The following is a 19,642-nucleotide window of genomic DNA, read 5'->3' as shown; positions in this document are numbered from 1 at the left end:
GGGTAGCATTCTCATCTGTAACAACCCTCCAATGCTTTGGGACTGGAGCAACCTCGGGAGCACTGAAGGCCGAGAGACGCTGTTACAGCGGACAAGCTGCCATCTTCCTGCCAAGAACGGGCTCTTCTCTGACATCTGCTTGTTCCCATACCGTCAAATTACAGAAACCTATAGTGAAAACGTCCAGATCAAAACTCTAAGGACAGCACGATGGGATCGATCAGAATTTCCGCTCTCCAGGGTGTGAGAACCATTCCTGGGCGGGTCCCACGCGCTGCAAGTGTAAAGGATTTAGAGCTCTGCTGGTTCTTGCGCTGCTCTAGCCAGGCAGGACTAAGCCGTAAAAACAAAGGTCAAGAGAAGGACTGGACTTCCATCATCTTGAGGCCTAGCATTGAATCGATCCACACTGCTTCCATCTTCAGCTGGGAACACTGAAGCACAGTATGTTAGAAATAGCACTGCACCTTAAGCACAGCACAGAATCGTGCATAACTTCGAGGGGTTTATTCGCAGGTACTTATACGAGTCTTTTCCCAGTTTAATCATCATTCTGCGTTTCATTATGAAACGCACACACGATACCAAGATGAAGTCCATCTGAAACTGCCTGTTCCTTTGTGTTCAGAAAATCTCATGTGGTAATTACCCAAACCATAGCTCTGCCGAGGCTTACCACAAGCTTATACAACCCAAAGCTACAAAAACAGATGGGCTTTCTTTACTAATTCTTTGCAGAGCATAGCCTTGATGTTCTCTGCTTGCTGTTTTGCTTACTTTAGGTGAGATAATATGTACTTCCCTCATGTCTGCTAGAGTGGAAACTTTATTTCTCAGTGCAGTAAATATTCCCAGCCAGTATTAGTCTGACAAGACCTTCTCGCTCTCAGTGGAATCAAGCACAATTTTACTGAATTTATTTTTATGTTTGGTAAAGGGAAACACAATTAAATTTCCCTTTTTTGAGTCTTCATCCTTATTTTTCCAGTGCTATAGTGGTATTGTAAAGCTCTAAACAAGTTTTTGCCTAGGTTACCGATTTCTTTGGCCTGACATATACTACTGGGGTGAGGTGGGGTGTAGTTTCAACCAATAAAGCCAAGGTTGAACTAGAACTCCTGTTATGCAATGTGGCTACCTTGGTTTATACACATTTGTCTTGGGAACATAAAATGTACTCCAGGAGTACCTCAGTGACTTCTTATTCATAAGCAAATGGCTCCGAAAGCCTAAAACTTAGGAAAATAACTTCTTAGTTTTTAAAGCACTGTATGGCACAGAGAAGAGTAAATCACAGAAACCTGTGAGGGCCATGAAGACAGGCATAATGGTAACAGCCAAGCAAACGAGGATGATTGCTTGGGTCTTTTAGGCTATCAAGAAGGAAAATTAAGTATTAAACTGAGACACTCTGCAGGGTCCCCATTGTGCAACAAGAAGAAGGGACAGGCCATCCGGAGTTTATTGCCTGCTAGTTAGCACCATTCTTGTAGCTGTCTTTAAGCATCTATTTTCTAAGTCATCTCCAGAAACAGAGGAGTGATTGAGCAATTCTTTAGTTGAAAACACCTAGGACAACACACAGGAAAATACAAGGGACTTCTAGGATGCAGAGGACGACGGTTTCCAAACTTTGTGCTTACTCTATTGCTTGGGATGTGTTCACATTAATTTTTTGTTCTGTTTTTACAAACTGGTCAGAGACTACTTTAACTCCTTCTAATACACCACGTGCTTTGGATTGCTTAAATTCCTGTTTTGTAATTGTAATGTCATCTTTGGTTTTCCATCTACTTTTTCTTGTTTGCCTTCCTCTGTTGTCCTGAACCTGCATTTCCAGAGCCTGATCCCGTTGGGAAAGAATTTAGTTCCCTCACACGGTTCTTCTAATTCTTCCAATTTAGCACTTGGCGGCAAGTGACTCTTCATTCTTTCTGGTGGATTGCACCTCTAGGTGTAGCACCTACTCCTCATACTACTGGCCAGGTTCTAGAGAGTAGTTTGGCTACTTCACATGGATTTTTTTTTTTGCTTTGCTTTCTCTTATTTTGTTCAGAACAAACCACTAGAACTACACAATATTTGGAAAGAGAAGAAATAGTAACACGTTTATTCAGCAATTACTATGGAATATGCTTTAATTCATAACAACAGCAGAAATTACGATTCCTGTGGTTTTTAGCCACTTTCATGGCAACCTTAATTTTGAATTGTCCCTACTCTCCTTTTACCCTTTCATAGTTTTCTACACTAGGTACTTCTCGGGCACAAAGTTGGGAGCGTCTAAATGTAGCACAGGTACGCAGCTGAAAGAATTTAGTATAAAACGATGCCAAATTCTTTTCAGTTTAATCTTTCATCAACCTTGCATATTTAGACCTCAGGCAAAAATAAATATGCTGAATAAAACTTATCAAATAAATTAAGCTATATTACCTAGTTCAGAGAGACAGGTATTCAATAACTAGAAATAAACTGGAAAGCTCACCGTTAAAAATGATATATTGGCACGTTAGGCGAGACTCTATATTATGTCATTATAACCTACATTATATCAAATAAAGTAAATTTTTCCTTAGTGAAAAAGGAAGAGCAAAGCCAGATGTTATAGCAAGCAATCAATAAAAATATTTTTATAAATAAAAGTAACAATGCTGTCCAACACATGATTGGCAACTACTGAAACATAAATTAAACAAATTTCCCATTGCTGCTTATGGGAAAATTATGCAGATTAGAATTTGATTAGGTTTATATCATGAGACTCAATTTGGACTTTTAATCTATTAAGCTCCAATAAATGAGGCATCTGAATAGCTCCCCTGAGCAGCAACAGTAATAACCACAGCAGTCATTTTTTGCAATATGCATTCCAACAATTTCTTTAGCAGATGATTCTACGTCTTTAAGTACAATTACTTTGTAACTTCTGCAAAAATTTCAGGTGTATGCAGTGAGGAAATGGATCCGTACAAAACGCTTAAACAGACATTTTGTGATAATCAACATCTGTCACTCGGTTCTAGCAATATTGTTTTTCCATCAACCTGGGCTTACTTACGGTCAACTTCATGGTCTGTGTGGGCTAAACAGTGCCAGCAGACTTGTAAATTACTCAAGATGGAACTGAGCTGGAAACCTACGGTAAAATGTCATTAAGTTCTCTAAAGGCTGGGTCAAAACCTAAATCCCACATTCAAGGCTGTCTTGGGGATCAAAGATTTAACTGTGAAGGCTAAAGCCTCATTTTATCAAAGAAATCTGAACTGGATTCCCAGAGCTGAGCTCTGAGACATGCTGGATTCAGATCAAGACCACCTCTAATTTATCTGGCAGGGAGGGTCCATAGGCCTCCTGCACATTTCCTGCAGTTTAATCTATTTGCAAGCACCCAAAAGCTCTTCTCATATCTTACTCCGTATTATTCAAAAGCAACTCTTGGCAAAGCCTGCTGACTGGAGAGCATATTGTGCTCACGTCCAATCCTGGATTTCACCAAATCTTGTCATAATGTTTTAGTAGACAGGTTGTCATAAAAGCACATAATCAAGTGACAGTGTGCAGGTGACTCCCAAAGATTAAATCTGTGGTTTAAAAACTTCGGGGATTGATTAAATGTTCGGAGAAAAGGAACATCTACAAAAACATACATATTTGGTGTTCATGTGTGAATATATTTTTTAAAGCGAGGCTTAACAGAGAATTTCCTCCTGGCATTCACGCTTTCAGCATACCACTACAAAGATTCTCCACGAGCCAAAATTTTTTTACCAGAACTCCAAATCGAACACCATAAATAGGAGGGGAAAAAAAAAAAATCAGTGTCATACTCTGTCACTCAAGAACTGCCTTCTGTAACACACACAACTTCGGAGTAGCACGTCTGTTAAAGACATCTTAGTAGGGATCATGCATGAAAATGAATACCAAGTTGTTTTGAACTATGCCAGTCTACACACCACTAACTCAGCCAACTTTTCCACAGAAAGCCCAGTAAGTCACTCGCGCCCATGTGCAGCTACCACCGTGGGGAAGGATGATCGCCTAAGGAGTATTTGGGTATTTCTCTAAACAAACCCCTCCTGATCCAAAGAGGTAGCTTACTACATCCCTGCTGCAGTTCAGTCTGAACCCTGCAAATAACGTACGGTGCCCAGTTTGAAACGGGAATAAGGAAATGCCATCTGACGGTTTGGAGGATATTTGCAAAACACGCGTGTCATCCCATCGGCACTTCAGAATTATCGGTATTATTGGCCAGTACGAAAACCATCCCTGCTACGCACGATAAAGTAATAGGAAGGTAAGTACCTCCAGAAAGTACTTCCATTAGAAGAAACTCTGATACCGTCTTATTCTGGTATCATAGGCAGGGCTAACACATCAAACCAGCCTTATACACTGTTCAGCTCGCAGTATTATCCCTGTTTTATATGCCACATATACACTATGCCATGCTCTATTCCAGTTTCACTATAGGTCTACCAAATACTAAAATTGGCTAATTTATTGCAATTACTTTTGACTGGCTGGAAATACACAGACAGTGAAGATTTCCTTTTCTTTCTACTCCTCTTTTTTCACATTAAAAAAAATAAACAGAAATTGCAGTTACGGAATCAGGATGAATCTGAAGTAGGTCTCTAATTGTATATTCTTGACTGATGTACCAGTAGCCATATATGAGCTACTAGCAATATCTAGGGCCGTGTAGACACAATTGCCTGAAGAACAGCAGTGATACTCCTGGTCGTACCCAGGCCGTAAAGTTTGGGAACCTCTGCTTCAATCAGTCTGGGATCCAGAATCAAGAAGCCAGAAAGCAACTTATGCCTCTGATGGCCGTTCAGGGGGAAGAATATCCAAAGCACACAGTCATCACTGTAAATAAACAGATAATTTGCTCAAATGTATCAAGAAAAAAGGAAAAGTATGCACAAAAACAGTGAGGTGCTGCCTGCTCTTATGAGAAAGTGAACTTTCCATTGCTAAGTTTGCACTATTTTGGCTCACAGTTTTTCCCCTCTTCGGTCAATATTAATCTTAGAAAGAAAAGTACCTCATTATCATGATAAAATGACTCCTTTGATTAGAGTTTTTTCTAAAATCTTTAAGGCTTTTGCCTGCCTTGCATAGTTCAAATGTCTTTTTATATTTAAAGTAGTACTGGCAGAAGTGCCTCTACACCAGCTCCATATTTATTTAATTTATATGGGATCCAAACCCCATTACACTAGCAACCAAACTGGTAATGACAATGCTAACAGTAAAATGTAATGTGGCATTCTTTAAGTAGTGAAAACGAAGTGGCAACCATCAAATATATGCCACGGTACCCATGCACAGTACAGTCGCACTGAAAACTTCCAGCAAGCAGGGCTTTTTTTTCAGTTTTCAGCATTATATTGACTATTTACTGTCATTCACGCATCTGAATACTACCGCTGGGTTTAGAAATGGCACAACCTCTATAAACACTTAAGCAAAACGTTAACTTTCCTATCCCTTATTATTTACTGGAGAGTTAAATGGGTTGATAAAAAATAAGATGCTTACTTCCGTGTTCGAATTTCATTAGTGCAAATATCAGTGGAACAGCTGTCCTTTCAACTAGGGGTTTTGAGTATTTCTGAGAGGCTTTAGTTTATTTCTTTTTATTTGATAGGATTCTAAGACTAAATATTAAAGTTGCAATGTGGATTTTTGCAGGTAGTGAGGTAGTTTAAGAGGTTTGAATCTGTGGTTTTGGGCAGGGCCAATCTGAAATATCAATCTGCAGGTCAATTTTAAGGCCTGTTTACATTTGATACTGCAAAGCACATTGCCATAAGAAAAAAAAAAATCAAGCACTACTCCACATTTTAAGAAGCCCCCTCTATCTAATATCTATCTAATATCTATCTAATTCAGTCTACAGCAGTCTGACTCCAAATGGAAGATACGTCCAGACGGGCAGAGTTTACATTGCCCCTCAAGAACTGAACTGAAGATTTAATTGAAGAGTTAATAACGAATTCACAAATGTTGAGAAACCTGGGAGACACAGAGGTAAGGTTGCACTTCTCGAGCAGGTAAGCAGAATCACTTCCCTCTCCTGCAGGGAGAGTATTTTGAAACGTGCATCACAAGATACTTTGCACGAACATGTCCCCACCTTTTTCTCCTGACAGCCCTCCCATTGCTTATCAAAGGGTAGCTCCTGCTTTGACTCACCTGAGGGACGTCCTAGGCAGAAATGAGTCAAGAGAGCACTAGTCTTGGAGGAAAGGCTCAGGAAGGGCCTGCCACCCCCTGCCTCCCTTCGCTGATCAGCAAGGGAGAGCAGAGACCTTCCGTGCCCAGCCCATCCTCTCATGAGCCCCTGGGAGGAAACACTCTAGGTCCTTTCCTCATCGCGAGCTATCAACTTGGTCTCTACTCTTTGACAAGAAAAAGATGAGGACACTTCTTCCCTTTCATGAATTTTAGGTCTCACCCTAGGCTTATCAACACCTAATAATGAAATTTAAAAACAGAAAGCATGCAATTTTTATTAGTTTTTAGTAAAATTACTGTAGCAGCTAGACACTAAAAATAAACAAGAGGAGCTGAGAATGGAAATGTTGCACACTAAGAAAATGTTGGAAAGAAGACCTCAAGCCTGTGTTTAAAAAGTCCATGAATGTCATACTAAAATGAATCCTTTTCCATGATTTTGTGGCAAAACCCCTTTCTCATGAATTCCAAAGAATTCATGGTAGCAAGGCACAGGCAATGAAATCAGCTAGGATATAACAGAGTATCTGAGATTTCTCTGTTTGCTTAGGCACATTTATTAAACTGGAAATAGCAAGGTTGCTAAATTGGAGTTATATGGAAAAATCTTTTCCGATATTTGTCCTCTAAGAAAGAGTTCACCAAAACGTTATTGTAAGCAGCTTGTCAAACGCTGATTTGAAGCCAGGGTAGATTAGATAAATCATTTCAATAGGGATTTTTTATATTTCTTATACATTTCTGAAAAGTTTGAAGTTACTGTTCTAGGCAGACATCTTCTTCACACACGAAAAGTTAGAACAGGAACAATTCACAAATTATTGAGGCTTTACAACAGATACAGTTTCTAAAAATAAACAGCTTGAAATGCTAAACAACATAGTTCAAGTAGCTTTTGGGAATTTAATTTTGGATACAGCATCAGCTGGTTTTGAGCAAGCTCCCACTTGTGACTAATGGAACATTTGTTCGTAAGAACACCTCCTGTAACTGTAGCGTTATTAATCTTTGCCCTCATTCTACGTCACCGAACAAGCAGATGGACATGAACTTAGCAGAAGTAGGTAATCCTATGAGGACATCCAACCCCATTATAGTCCTGCCTATGCATTTAAGCAAAACCTCTGTAAAGGCAAACTTATAGAAAATATATATGTCGTTACACTGTAGAGATGCTCTGCCTCTCACTAAGTACTAGGAGTATTTGACATTTGAAGTTAAATACAAAATTTAAACCAGCAAACAAACCTCAAATCACTACAAAAGGCCCAATCTCAATTATACTGTCACAGGATCTACTTTAAAGCTCTAAGGGAAGTTTACAAAAGATCACGTATTCCTATGACATTATAGAACTTCTATATAATCTTAATCTTGTATCCAAATAAGTCAGTAGGAAAATTCCCGGTAACCAGAATACTATTGGGGTGTGCTGAATAAAAATAAATCACAGCAATCAGTCAGGGACAAAGTTTATCCTTCTTCCGTCAATAAAAACTCCTACCATACCATTTGCAAAATGCACAGATTTACTTTTTCAGGTTTTGTTTGTTCAGATATTAAAAAGAAAAGCTGCAAAACAACATTATTAGGAGCACAGCAGCACTGATTCTCAAATGAAGGCAGTGCCCCGCTTCAGCCTGCAGACCCAATTCTGCAGGTGCTGAAGGGTTTGGAAGGATCTTGACAACCAGAAGCAGCCCAATTTTAGAGACTGCCTATTGCGGAAAGGCTGGGCTGCCTCAAATTTAACCGTGTCAAACTTAAAAATCACCAGCTCTGTCTTGATAAAAGAATGTCAACTACTTTATAAGTTTTACCCTAAAGCTGTCGAGGCTCTGCAACTCACTAGCAGGTGTGAGAGTCTGCTCTTCTACAATGGATTTCGCAGACTAGGATTTAACTGGGAAGAGCAGGGAACTAAAACCCAGCTTTCTCCTATAGCGTCATTAGACTGGCAGTATCTGCTGGATATTGACGCTTTATATCTCTTCCACGCTAAAGCAAAAACAGCGACATTGATCTCCAAATTCATGTATGTCCTTTTAAAAAAACAACCACCTTTATGCATATAAATAACCATTTATTAAACAAACAATACATTCTGAAGCAAAGAAAGATACCAGAATTACGCTCATGAGGCTGCCTGCTATGGCATATAACTTTCAAACTATCTCTAATCCTGCAATATATTATCTATATGTTCCATTTTCTTGAAGTTATCTTCATAATCAAGATGCTATCGCAAGTATCGTGGGCATTGGAACTATTTTTAATTTTCATTTAAAGAGCAATTAAAGAAAGACAATGGATACACAAGATAATAAAGTAAGTGATTAGCAGCATGCAAACGACATAGGCTTAATGATAATACCCTGTTCTATTCTCCAAAGGGCCTGTCGAGAGAAACCCTTCCTACATGTGGTTGTGCAGCTAATGTGCCTCAGCCTACAATTACAACATTGCTGACACCATTAACCACTGAAACAACATCACTTCATGAAATCCTTGTTGGCTTATTAAAATGCAAAGGGTCAGGTAATTTACCAGCGTTGTGTGTCTACTTTTGTTGTGCGCAATTAGCAAGCGCTACCCAGCATGGGCTCCTACTGGGAAATAGCGAGACCCTGAAATATTAAAAAGAATTTTTTTTTATTTGATGGGAATTTGAAAGATTCAGAATTATTACCTCAATACACCATTGTATTCAAGGGGCCATGAAATACAGACCTTTTACACATTTAATATCAGGAGATTTTACGGTTGGTTATTTTAGAAACTAAAGTTCAAAATTTTAAAAAACTTACTCTTGTACAATTGGATCTAGATATGGCTCCCCTTCTGCAATTAAGAACCTTTAACAAATGCACAGATAGAGAAGCAAAACACCTTAGGGTTTCCTAAAGACTTAAAAAACCCCAATAGTTTCTTCAAAAATACTTTTTTTAAAGCTAAACCACAGAGATTGGTGTAGTACATTCTAATACCCACGTTCCCTTTCTTCCTGCTAATTGAAGTCCCATCTCATCGTTTAAAGAAACCTTGATAACTATGTTCACTGTTGGGTCACATCTTGTCTGGGAGCAGAATGGTCTCTTATTCTTTAAATGGAAGTTTTGGAACATAAAACACATTCCAATAAAAGTGAACAGAAAATTATGAATTCATTAAACTACTTTGGTATCTTGTGCTATATATAATATTTATATTCCAACTACTGTAAAATATGCTTTAATATCTTTAGGCAACTCTAAGGACTTAAATATTTATAAAATGGCTAAAGATAAAGTATAGCTCTCTTATTCCTACATACAGATGATGTAAGGCATGCAATCAAAGACAATAACACTTTCAACCCATTTGTCATCTTAAAGGAGCCTTTCAACTTCAGATCCCCTGTGTGCAATCTACGTAAGAGTTGTTGCCTACATAGGCAACTCCAGAGGAGTTTGCTCCTTAAAAACTACCAAGAGTGCTATACTTCACATAAAACAGGGTTTTCTGAAAATGGAGACAAAACTATAAATTTGCAGGCAAAACAGCTCCAAGTGGGGCTTCAAAATACTGCTGTATTTATCTCTGGGACATCTGGGAACAGGAAGCATTTTGATTTAATATTTCATAACATAGAGGCAATTGCTTCCTTGCCTGGTGTATAATTAATGCTCATAAAAAGAGCACGTTTTTTTTTATTCCTCAGCATCAGAAATGCACAAAATAGTACACCTTCATAATAGGGGGTTTGCTTTGAAGATGTTGAACAGCAAATAATAATAAAATAGAGTCACCGTGAATTTATAACAGTCTTGGGATGGTTAAACATATTTATAGTTTAAGTGTAAAATCACGTGCTTGATGTACTGTACTATCTACCTCCTTTGCCTGGTTTTATCTTGCTCTGGCTGAAGCAGGTGGCTCAAAAGCAGCAGAAAAAGAGGCAACTGTGAAAGCTTGAAGGTATTTGGGCTAGGACCTTGCAGCATTTCTCAAATACAGGGAAGCTGTGTCAAAGAAACGTGCCTTTCCAGCCATTCCCCGACATATTTTTAGTTTATGAGCAACAGAGTTGAAAACCTCTTTTCTTAATAGTTTTCCTCTCTTCCTAGGAAACTCTGAGAGAGATGGGAAACTGTTCTCCGCGTGTGTAAGTTCCGTCAGCTAACGTAGCATCCAGCTGCAAGGAAAATACACGGCACGCGAACGGTGCTGGGCGGGCACTGTTCTGCGGAGGGTTTCTTGCGAAGGCTGGAAGGGTAGCGAGGTCCTGTGCGACAGGAGGGAAGGGCGCCTGACATAGGTGCCAGCTACAGCACAGGAAACAAAGTGAACAGCCTCTCTGCCACCCAGGCTCTTTAGTTTATTTAAGTCCAAATCTTGCAAAGACTTGCACATAATCTAACTTTACACAGGTGGATAGTTTCATTGAAGTCAGCGAGATTTATTAACCCGTAGAACATTGAGCACATAACTTAAGTTTTGGAACAAGCAAGGCATCAGATTGTAAACTTGCCAGGGCAAAGGCCGTATTTTATTCTTGTATATATCAGGACTATGACAACAAGCTCTTAATCCCATCTAGAGCTCCAGTGTGCTACCACAAAATAGATAACAGCCATCAGCTGATCCATCTGCTTCAGCAGGATAAGAAATTATGGGCATGTTGCAAAAAGTTAGTACTGAGTTATTTATTACAGTGACCTAATCTTCAAAAATTGGATTTTTTTGTGTGTGAAAAAATGGTGATGTGGGACGTGTGCTGAGAAGTTAGGATACCCTTATCTCATTTTTCAGTTATTAGCTTCATTACTTACGATGGTCAGCCTTTGTTTTGAAAAATATAATGAAACTGAACTACAAGAAACATTTCAAAATTCAATTAGTTAAACTACAACCAGCCAAGTAGAAAATTTTGTTAATTGGATTATTATTTTTGTCATTTACAACAACTGATGTTAGCAAAAATACAAGGCGCGTTCAGAAACACACAGCATAAAACCACGCTTAACCATCCACTGAACCATCAATCCTGACAAACCAATAACCCTGATGTCAGTGCAAAATACTTGCCCTTTTTCCCAGCGTGACTGGTAGGACTGCTATTGTCTAGGAGATCTTTCAAAGCACCTATGTGATTTAGGAAATTATGAGCTATCTTTAAGCGTAACAAGCATTCTGCGGCCTAAATGACATTGATTTGCAAAGACACACAGGAACCCAGGCGTTTATAAAGCCAGTGTCATGGCTCCCTCCGACACTTAAAAAACTTACCCCAAATCTTTCACTTTCTGCCAGCACTATTCATTTATTTATTTTTAATATTACATCTACGTTTAATATTCTGCTTTTACTCATATGCTTTCCTAAGGAGGTTAAGTAACTCCTTAACCTCTGAAATTATTTAGCTGGCTTAAGTAGTTTGATTTTCTGTATTCGGAAGTAAGGCTTTCTCTTTCTCCATTTTCATGTAATATAACAAATTAAGCACAGGAAACAGTGCTGGAGTTGCCACAGGCTACTGAATTCCATAACAGCCTAAAAAGTAACTGCATCTGTCATTACCAAACCCTGTATTTTCAAATCCTCACTTAAAAACTTTATCTTATGACTGTAAAGTAAGAGGAATAAGATTCAACACTCACCAACCCCCCCTCCTTCAGGAATAAAACTATTGTTTTGCACTTAAAACAAACACCTCTAGCAGCACTCGGACACTGTTATCTCTTAAAGTGCCACAAAACCTTTGCTAACCAAGCATTTCAGAAAGTATTTATCCTTTCGCCTTGCTTAAGAATTTTCTCACATTCCCAATCCTGATAATACTATTGTTCTCTCTCTTTTGCTAACATTTCAGCGATAGAGCAACCAAGAACTATTGATTGGTAGAGGTGAAGAAGAATAGATTACCTGCAAACAAAATCGAATGTGGATCTCAAATTCATTTTAATGGGAAATTTCTTGCAGCAGATTGCGAGACTAAGCCCATCAAAAATGGCAATAATTTAAGAATTAATCAACAGATTGTGAAATAAATCTAATGAACCTCAGTGGCTAAATGTTTTTGTCCTTTCAAGTGAAGTTTAAGCCAGCTCCAACATAAAATGACGATGAAGCCACAAGTGATTTTTAAAGGAACGGTATCAAATGGAACTAAACTTGTACAAGGTTATTTTAGCTTGTGTTACCCGTTACGCTCGCAGGTCAGTGTGTAAAATCCTGAGAACACTGACTTCATTTTACAGGATTTTCCCCAGAAGAATCCTGCTATGATATGTGAGACGTATTACCCAGGAGTTCATCCCCTCTTTATTTTTTCCTCTTTATTCTTTCTTATTGGAGGATCTATTACAAGAACTGTAAATGGAGGCCTTAAAAAGATCTCTCATGTGTTGAAATAGTGTTCCTAGGGAAAATTCTCATAAGTTGAAGTCATTCAGAAAACAGCTGCAATTGTTACTATACTGAAATACATCTACCCTGCTGTACTGTGATCTGTCTTGTAATGCCCATAGAAAAAATGTCACTATACAGCCTCCCCTTTCTGTACTTTAGACCTGCTTGGAGCCATAAGATCACTTTTCTTTATTGTTTAGTAAGTGTTTTTTAATGAAATGTACTGCTCTTATTATATAGGACTCAAAATAAGATCTAAATCACCATCCAATAAAAGAAAATTATTGAGTTGGATTTCTAAAGTTACTACCCAGAGGCTACTCTGGTACATTATTTATAAATCTCTAAACAGTTAAGTATAATTGTCTTTCTGGGTTTTGGGAAGAAAGCCAAATAACAGTTTTAGTTACAACTGAAGAAAAATATTTTGTGTTGGGCCCTGGTCATCTGGTGGGTAAAAAAAACAAGTAAAACTCCCACAGTGTAAGGCTCTGAAAGAAAATACAAGAAACATGAAAAACTACGTGGGAGCAGTCAACAGATGCTACTTGAAGAACAAAGCATGGAAAGGTCAACAGAATGAGGGAAAGGAGAATTATTGGTGCTTTCCCAACATAACTGCCAAGGCAGAGCCCATCCCAGCCTCTACCTTCCTGGGTGCTTTGGAAAATTGTTGCGGCTACGGAGCACAAATGCTTAACATCCTTTTGTCTTCTCTGCAAAATACTTCTGGATAAAATAATCTCACTTTGTATTTGAGGGGACAGAATGAGAATCGGGACGGATCAAGGGACGATAAAAACAGATGTCCAGTACCCGAGGGTGACTTTTTTCCTCCACCACAAACATATCTCTTTACAAACCTTTCCAGGAAGACAATCGGTCAACATCTATAAGAGGAACTGCAAGATAAAAACAGGACTTGCCTTGTCACAAATAAGACACCTGAGTTTATGAGTCATTTTGTGGAGAGGTCGGCCAAGATCTGACTTTACAGCATTTTCTATCTCGGGAGCTGAGATATCTTAATGAAAGCACCAGTTTGCTGCAGCTTCGGTGGGACACACTTTGGCCTTTCTGTTCTTGGGAATCCAGGTCTCCCAAACGCAACAAACTGCCCTGGCGATTCCCAAAAGCTCGTTTTCAGGACACCAGAGTCTGCACCCCTAACCTCTTGTGAGCCGAAGGAGCCGCCCAGTCAGCTTTGAAACATTCAATGCAGACAGCCACGGGAATGCTTTCAACACGAGAGCTTTCAATGACACAGTTCCAATTGGAAAGTGTTTCTTGTTCTTTTCGAGTAGAATTACACATTTTATGGACAGGAAATAGCAAACCCTTCCAGAACAGTTAGTAAGCTTTTCCTTCCAAGGAAGGCACCTTCACAGTGCTGTGTAGTCATGCGTTTGGTCATATGTTGCTAGACAGCTGATGATGAACATGGGTTTGACAACTTAGACAGTTTACTGTCATCTGCTCTGGGTACTCCAGGGCCCTTTGTAGCTCTGGTCCAGAATTTTTTTCTTTTTCCTGTGCCTTGGAACTCTGAGCTATTTTTTTCTTCTTCAGGAGGTCAAGGCAGAGCACTGCAGTTGGTTAAGATGCCGTTCTGGCAGGATCAGTAAGGACTCGAGGCAGGCAGACCAGAGGACAAAGGTGTTGTCGCACTACTTATAGAAGGTCCAGATAAATAATGTTACCCTGTCCGAAGGCCTGGGAATATTTTAACAGTATAAGGAGACACTGGCAAGTCTCTGTTTCCTGCACAAAAGCTGCCGTGTGCGTATTGAGTTCATCTTGAACAAGTAATGGGAAAATCTTTTGTTGACATAAACCACATTAGTTCAGTAGACTTTCTTTCAGCAGTTAACTTAACCCATTTGGAATTGGTAGCCCTATTGTTATGGAACTTCCCCTATCAGCAAGCCTTGCTGTCGGATGTCCACCCTCCTGCTCCTTCTACAAGGTCTTTCCTTTCAGACTGCATCTGGGCTCAGTTGTTGGTGCAATGCTACCTCCCTGGCTGGAAAGGGCATGTCTGGATGGGTACAGAAGGTTGGCTAGGGATGAGTGTTTATGTGCCTAGGACTGGAAGTGACTTTGGTGTTAAAGTAGGTGACGAGGGTGAGGCTCTGGGGAAAAGGGAATGAAATCCCCAAATTTGTGGTTCTTGTCCTGCTACCAACTCAGAACAAAGAAGTCATAATTATGGCTCCATACTTCAGCACTGGCCAATGATTATGGCTTATCTGATGGTTAAATAAATTTGCATCCTGCTTTTTACGGCGCGTTCTTGTACTGGTGTCATCTTTCATCTGATGCTAGAGTGAAATAATCACAGATAAAAACTGGAAGGATCCTTGTGCATTCAATAGCTATCAATTAAATGACTGTACTTTTTTTTTTCTTTTTTCAGAGACATAAACATAGATCATATATCAGGGTTTCATATGCGATTCCTCTGCTTAGTGACTACAGAATCATACTAGCTTATTACTTAGAATACCAAGGGTAAGATTGCACTGTTAATTCCCTCACCAAAGATCTCACAGCTTAGCCCATATGTTTCTCATGCTGATCACATATTTTGTTTCGTTTCTTCTCTTTTCAACACCCTGTCACAGGTCAACTAACATTCTTCCACACACTCAGATTTTCTAATGTCAGTGTTTCCTGCGATCAGTAATCGGAGTCACATAAAAGAACAGCGCAGAACAGTCTTTGAAGGGATGGTGTTGGTGAGGAATGTCTTAGTTCAAAATGATACGTTCAAATCTAGAAAAATTCAGGCTGGCAATACTCAAAGTTTGTACCAGCTAACGTGTTATGGATAAACAAGTATATCAAATAAGACATAAATGTTTAAGCAAAAGTAACATGACAACTCTCTCTGTAAATAAAGGTACTTAATTGCCAGTGAGAAGCTGTGAGGTGGTTCTAGTGTGCTGCTTGTTGACCAGAAAAAGTTGAACCACCTGGTTTATATAATTGTCATGATAGTTGCATCCCCCATACGTTAAAGCTGCATTTCATAGACAAAAATGTCACACTGGATATAACTTCCAGTAAAGTTTGTGCTATCTCTTGATCTAATTGCTTCTGACAGTCTAACCGTTGTATTCAAGGTCTTTCAAGAAAATTTACCGTACTGGAAGCAATGCAACCAATTCAGGAGTTGCAGATACCATAAGCAGAGAATTTACTTGAAAGATAATTATTTTCTGAAGCAACTGGTTTTAGAAGAACCCCTCCCTAGTCAGTGCTCCCAACTAAAATAGTCCGCTGGTTACCTGCCGTATGTTATGTCCTGTTTCCCCAGAAAAGCTACAGAAAGCGTCACCTTTTTTTTTTTTCATGAGCAGACTGATCTTTACCTGGAGAAATGTCCAAAATTTCTAAGTATGTGCTAACCTATCGTGCCTCTGCTTCTCTGCATCAGTAACATTGAATAGGACTGAAGGGATTTGGACCGTGGCCCCCATCTACACTTCCTGACCTGCAGGGGCTACGCTGTAGCAGCAACCTGCATATTATAGAATCATAAGACAATTCAGGCCGGAAAGGACATGAGAGGGTCTCTAGTCCGAGCTCCTGCTCAAAGCAGGGTCAGCTATGAGGTCAGATCAGGTTCTTCAGGGCTTTATGCAGTCAGGTCTTGAACACCTCCAAGGATGGAGTGTAAAAAATTAACCAGTGTTCACGTGGTGCACAAGACTGTGACATTGCTAGGTTTTTCCATCCTCATTTGGGGATGGTCTAAGGTCCAGTGTACTCCCAGAGGTAAAACACCACATCCAAGTGCTGGAAATATCACTAACCTCTGAGCAGAGGCAGAAGAAGGAAATTCTCTCAGACCGCCCATGCTCAAGAACAGCAAGGGAGGGAGGGAAGGGGTGAGACAAACAGATTCTATTTTTTCATTATTTTAATTACGTCTGTGATTATGTGATTTAATTACGTGAGACTGAGAGAGACCCACCAAAGAACAGCCAATAGCCTGGTACTGAAAGTACACATGCGGTTTTGAGATACAAAATTTCACATCCCAGGTCTCAGTTGGCAAAACAAGGAATCTCCACGCCTGCAATGAGCTTCCTAATCATGACTATAATCACAGAATCACAAATTTCTAATGGAAGAACTCTAAGATATTTGGGATTGTATTGCTTCCAGGCCACAAATTTGAAAGGTCAACCACTGATGGGATTGCAAACACGTTTCCTTCCTCTTCTCCTCTAAATCTACTTGTTATCCAGAGAACTATCCAAACCGACTTCGAAAATTTCAACCTTTTAGTTTCCTGGTACAATTTAATTCCAGTATTAAATTCCACAGTCTTATCGCTGAGTCTAACAAAGAATTTTCTGCTTTAGAGAAGTTTCCATATTCAAGAAGTTACACCACTGCCTCTGATTTCTGGCTCATAATTCCTATTTCTTGATTAGAGTCTAAAGAAGAAAAACTGAACTTAATCTTAGTTCTCACAGTCCTTGAGGGAAAACTATTTCTAGGTCAGGCTCATGGGGAAATTGCAGACCAAAGCACTATCCCTTCTACACCCACATTTATAGCAGGGCTAGATCCAGAGGGAGTATTTACTGCAGCACTTAATAGGTTTATCAAAGGTAGGACTTCAGCTGCATAAGCTGCAAGACCCTTCAGGGATGGGAAGATGATTGTTTTTACACTGATGGTCTTTGCCAGGGTGCTTAGGACTGCTTTGCAGCTGCTTTGCACAGGCACAGCTGGTGTAAAATAGCCTTTGGCTACCTATGAATCCATCCCCTACTCTCAGAAAAGACTGAAGGATTTTGTTCAATGTCCTTAAATGGGATGAGCACATGTCAAACCATGGGAAGAGATCAGCTTTGAGTTAATTCTAAGTGGGTTTTCTTGAGCAAGAAGGTACAGGAACTGTAAAGGATTTAAAATTCTTGTTCTTTTATTTTACTTTTTGGATTGTATTACTCAGCAATTTTTCTCTGTGGTTGCAATGTGCTTTACAGAAAAAAGAAATCTTGTTAGACAGAGGCTTCAGGTATTCCAAAGTGAGCAGGAGTTAGCTTTGGATATATCACAGCTGCTGCCCTGGTAAGAAAGCCAGAGAGCAGAGCAGGGCAGGGGGAGAAAGCAATGATTTTATACACTTTTTAGGAAAATTTTAGAATGAGAAAAAAATGCCAGTTTCACGTTCATTCATTGTTCCTCTGCAAGATGCGCTTTGTGATGTAGCAGAGAAACTACGTGACTGTCCCTTTAAAAGCCATCATACCAATCAGCAGGTTTAACTGTCAAGCAAGCTGATGTAGGGCTCTTTGAATTACTGAGTGAGGGATATTCTTCCTGCCAGGTCCTGTCCCCTGTAGGCACTGCAGAGAAGTATTATAGGGCAGTCCTTACCTTGGGAATTAGCCTGCAAGACCCCGATGCTGTCATCAAACTGCATAGATTTGATGTTGAGTGACGCCAAGATGCATTCCTTGTCCTGCAGCGAAGCATCATCAATATTATTCTGATTGGCTGACAGGATAACGCACATGTCGCAGAGGTTGATGTTGACAGCCCTTAAATCAGCCCGACTTAATGGCGTACCCTTCGGCACAGAGGAAAAAAAGAGGGGGGGTGGGGGTGGGGCAGGGGAGGAAAAAAAGAAAAACAAATTAAAGATTGAGAAGGAGCTTTGGGAAATTATTTAACAAGTATCTTTTTTATGCTCTGACATTAAGCTGGTCTAACTATGTGCCAGGGAATAGGAGATGTGTGCTAATCTAAAGGGTAGTTGGTGCTGATGGCAGCATTTTAGGTTCAGTCTCAATACTCAGTCAAGCTATTACTAACAAACAAGAAACAGGAATAATGCCAGCATTCTACATCTCTTCGGTGACTTGAAATCGTCTTGATTTAAGTTGCTATAACGTGGCAACCTCTGGCTCTCTGAATATAACAAGGGGTGTGTTTTAAACATCTATTTATCTACTACCAAGTCGCAACGGTCTTGGGCAAAAGAATAGCAATTTAAACAGGAAAGCATTGTGTGTCCTACGCTTTTGAAATGCAATCAGGACAAAGCTATTTTTTTTTTTCTACCTGAAGCAATACACAAAAAAAGGTTAAACCTTTTCAATGCACGTTTTTGGTGCTTCTAGAAGCAAAACACACTGATCTTCAAAGTCGTGTGATTAAACCCTTTGAAACAGAAACAAGACTTTATCTTAAAGGGCACAACTCATGCAACATTCCCTGCTTCCACAATTCTCAATCAGAGAATGCAATAATTAAAATGAAATGTTGTGGTAGTCCGTGGGGTTTTTTCCATAGTTAACACAAATGAGACGTGACACTTAACCCATTACGTTTTGTTTAAAGACAACACTTGCCTTTCACATCCAACAGTCCATCTCTCTAGTTACAGAATATTAAGTCTATGACACAGGGGCTGCAAGGTCCAGGAAAAAAGGGACTTTTTAAATGGAAACTAGATTCTGCTCTGCTGCCTCACATGGTTTGGTACCCAAAGACCCTAATGATGATGAGGAGACTAAGCTGTCCCCTTGTCACACAGCGACTTTCATAAAACCGAGTCAAGACCCTACTCTTCCATCTCCTGATCACTCATGGTGAACGTCTCCTGAACTCCACTGAGAATATTCAATGCAAAAGTGAATTTAAAATGCACAAAGTGAAGGCAGAGCTCAATTCTTATTCAGTGGTTGCCATCTAGTTTCAGATACCGGCCTCACTATTCCACGTTACTTTCAATAATTTGAGGCATGAAACCTTGTGGGAAGCAGTATATATCGAACAGATATGTTTTAGTTACAAAGTACTCAAAAGTTAGGATATGATTATTCCTGCCACCTTAATTCTGCCCTTTGTGTCTGCACTGTGCACCAAGTGAAGCAGGGTTCCTGTGGGGAAAAATAATATGCAATCATGTAATTAATTAAAGGCTTACTCCTAATGATTTTATGCAAAGGGACAGAATTAAGGCTGCCTG

The 19,642-nt window shown here is 39.6% G+C and overlaps 1 protein-coding gene across 14 annotated transcripts in view; it reads right to left on the bottom strand.

Annotated features, from left to right (window-relative positions):
- The window catches only part of KCNMA1 (potassium calcium-activated channel subfamily M alpha 1), a 510,997-nt gene that overhangs the window by 31,097 nt on the left and 460,258 nt on the right, over window positions 1-19,642 (bottom strand). For all 14 annotated transcript variants that reach the window (XM_075109777.1, XM_075109780.1, XM_075109788.1 and 11 more), the window contains one exon: window positions 18,046-18,238. In XM_075109777.1, coding sequence (XP_074965878.1) covers window positions 18,046-18,238 — 193 coding nt within the window. The remainder of the gene's footprint in view (window positions 1-18,045; window positions 18,239-19,642) is intronic.

Source organism: Phalacrocorax aristotelis, chromosome 14, assembly GCF_949628215.1.
Source record: "Phalacrocorax aristotelis chromosome 14, bGulAri2.1, whole genome shotgun sequence".
NCBI classification, from domain to species: Eukaryota; Metazoa; Chordata; class Aves; order Suliformes; family Phalacrocoracidae; genus Phalacrocorax; species Phalacrocorax aristotelis.
Note: the sequence above shows the minus strand (reverse complement) of the source record. Positions and strands in the feature narration are given on the sequence as shown.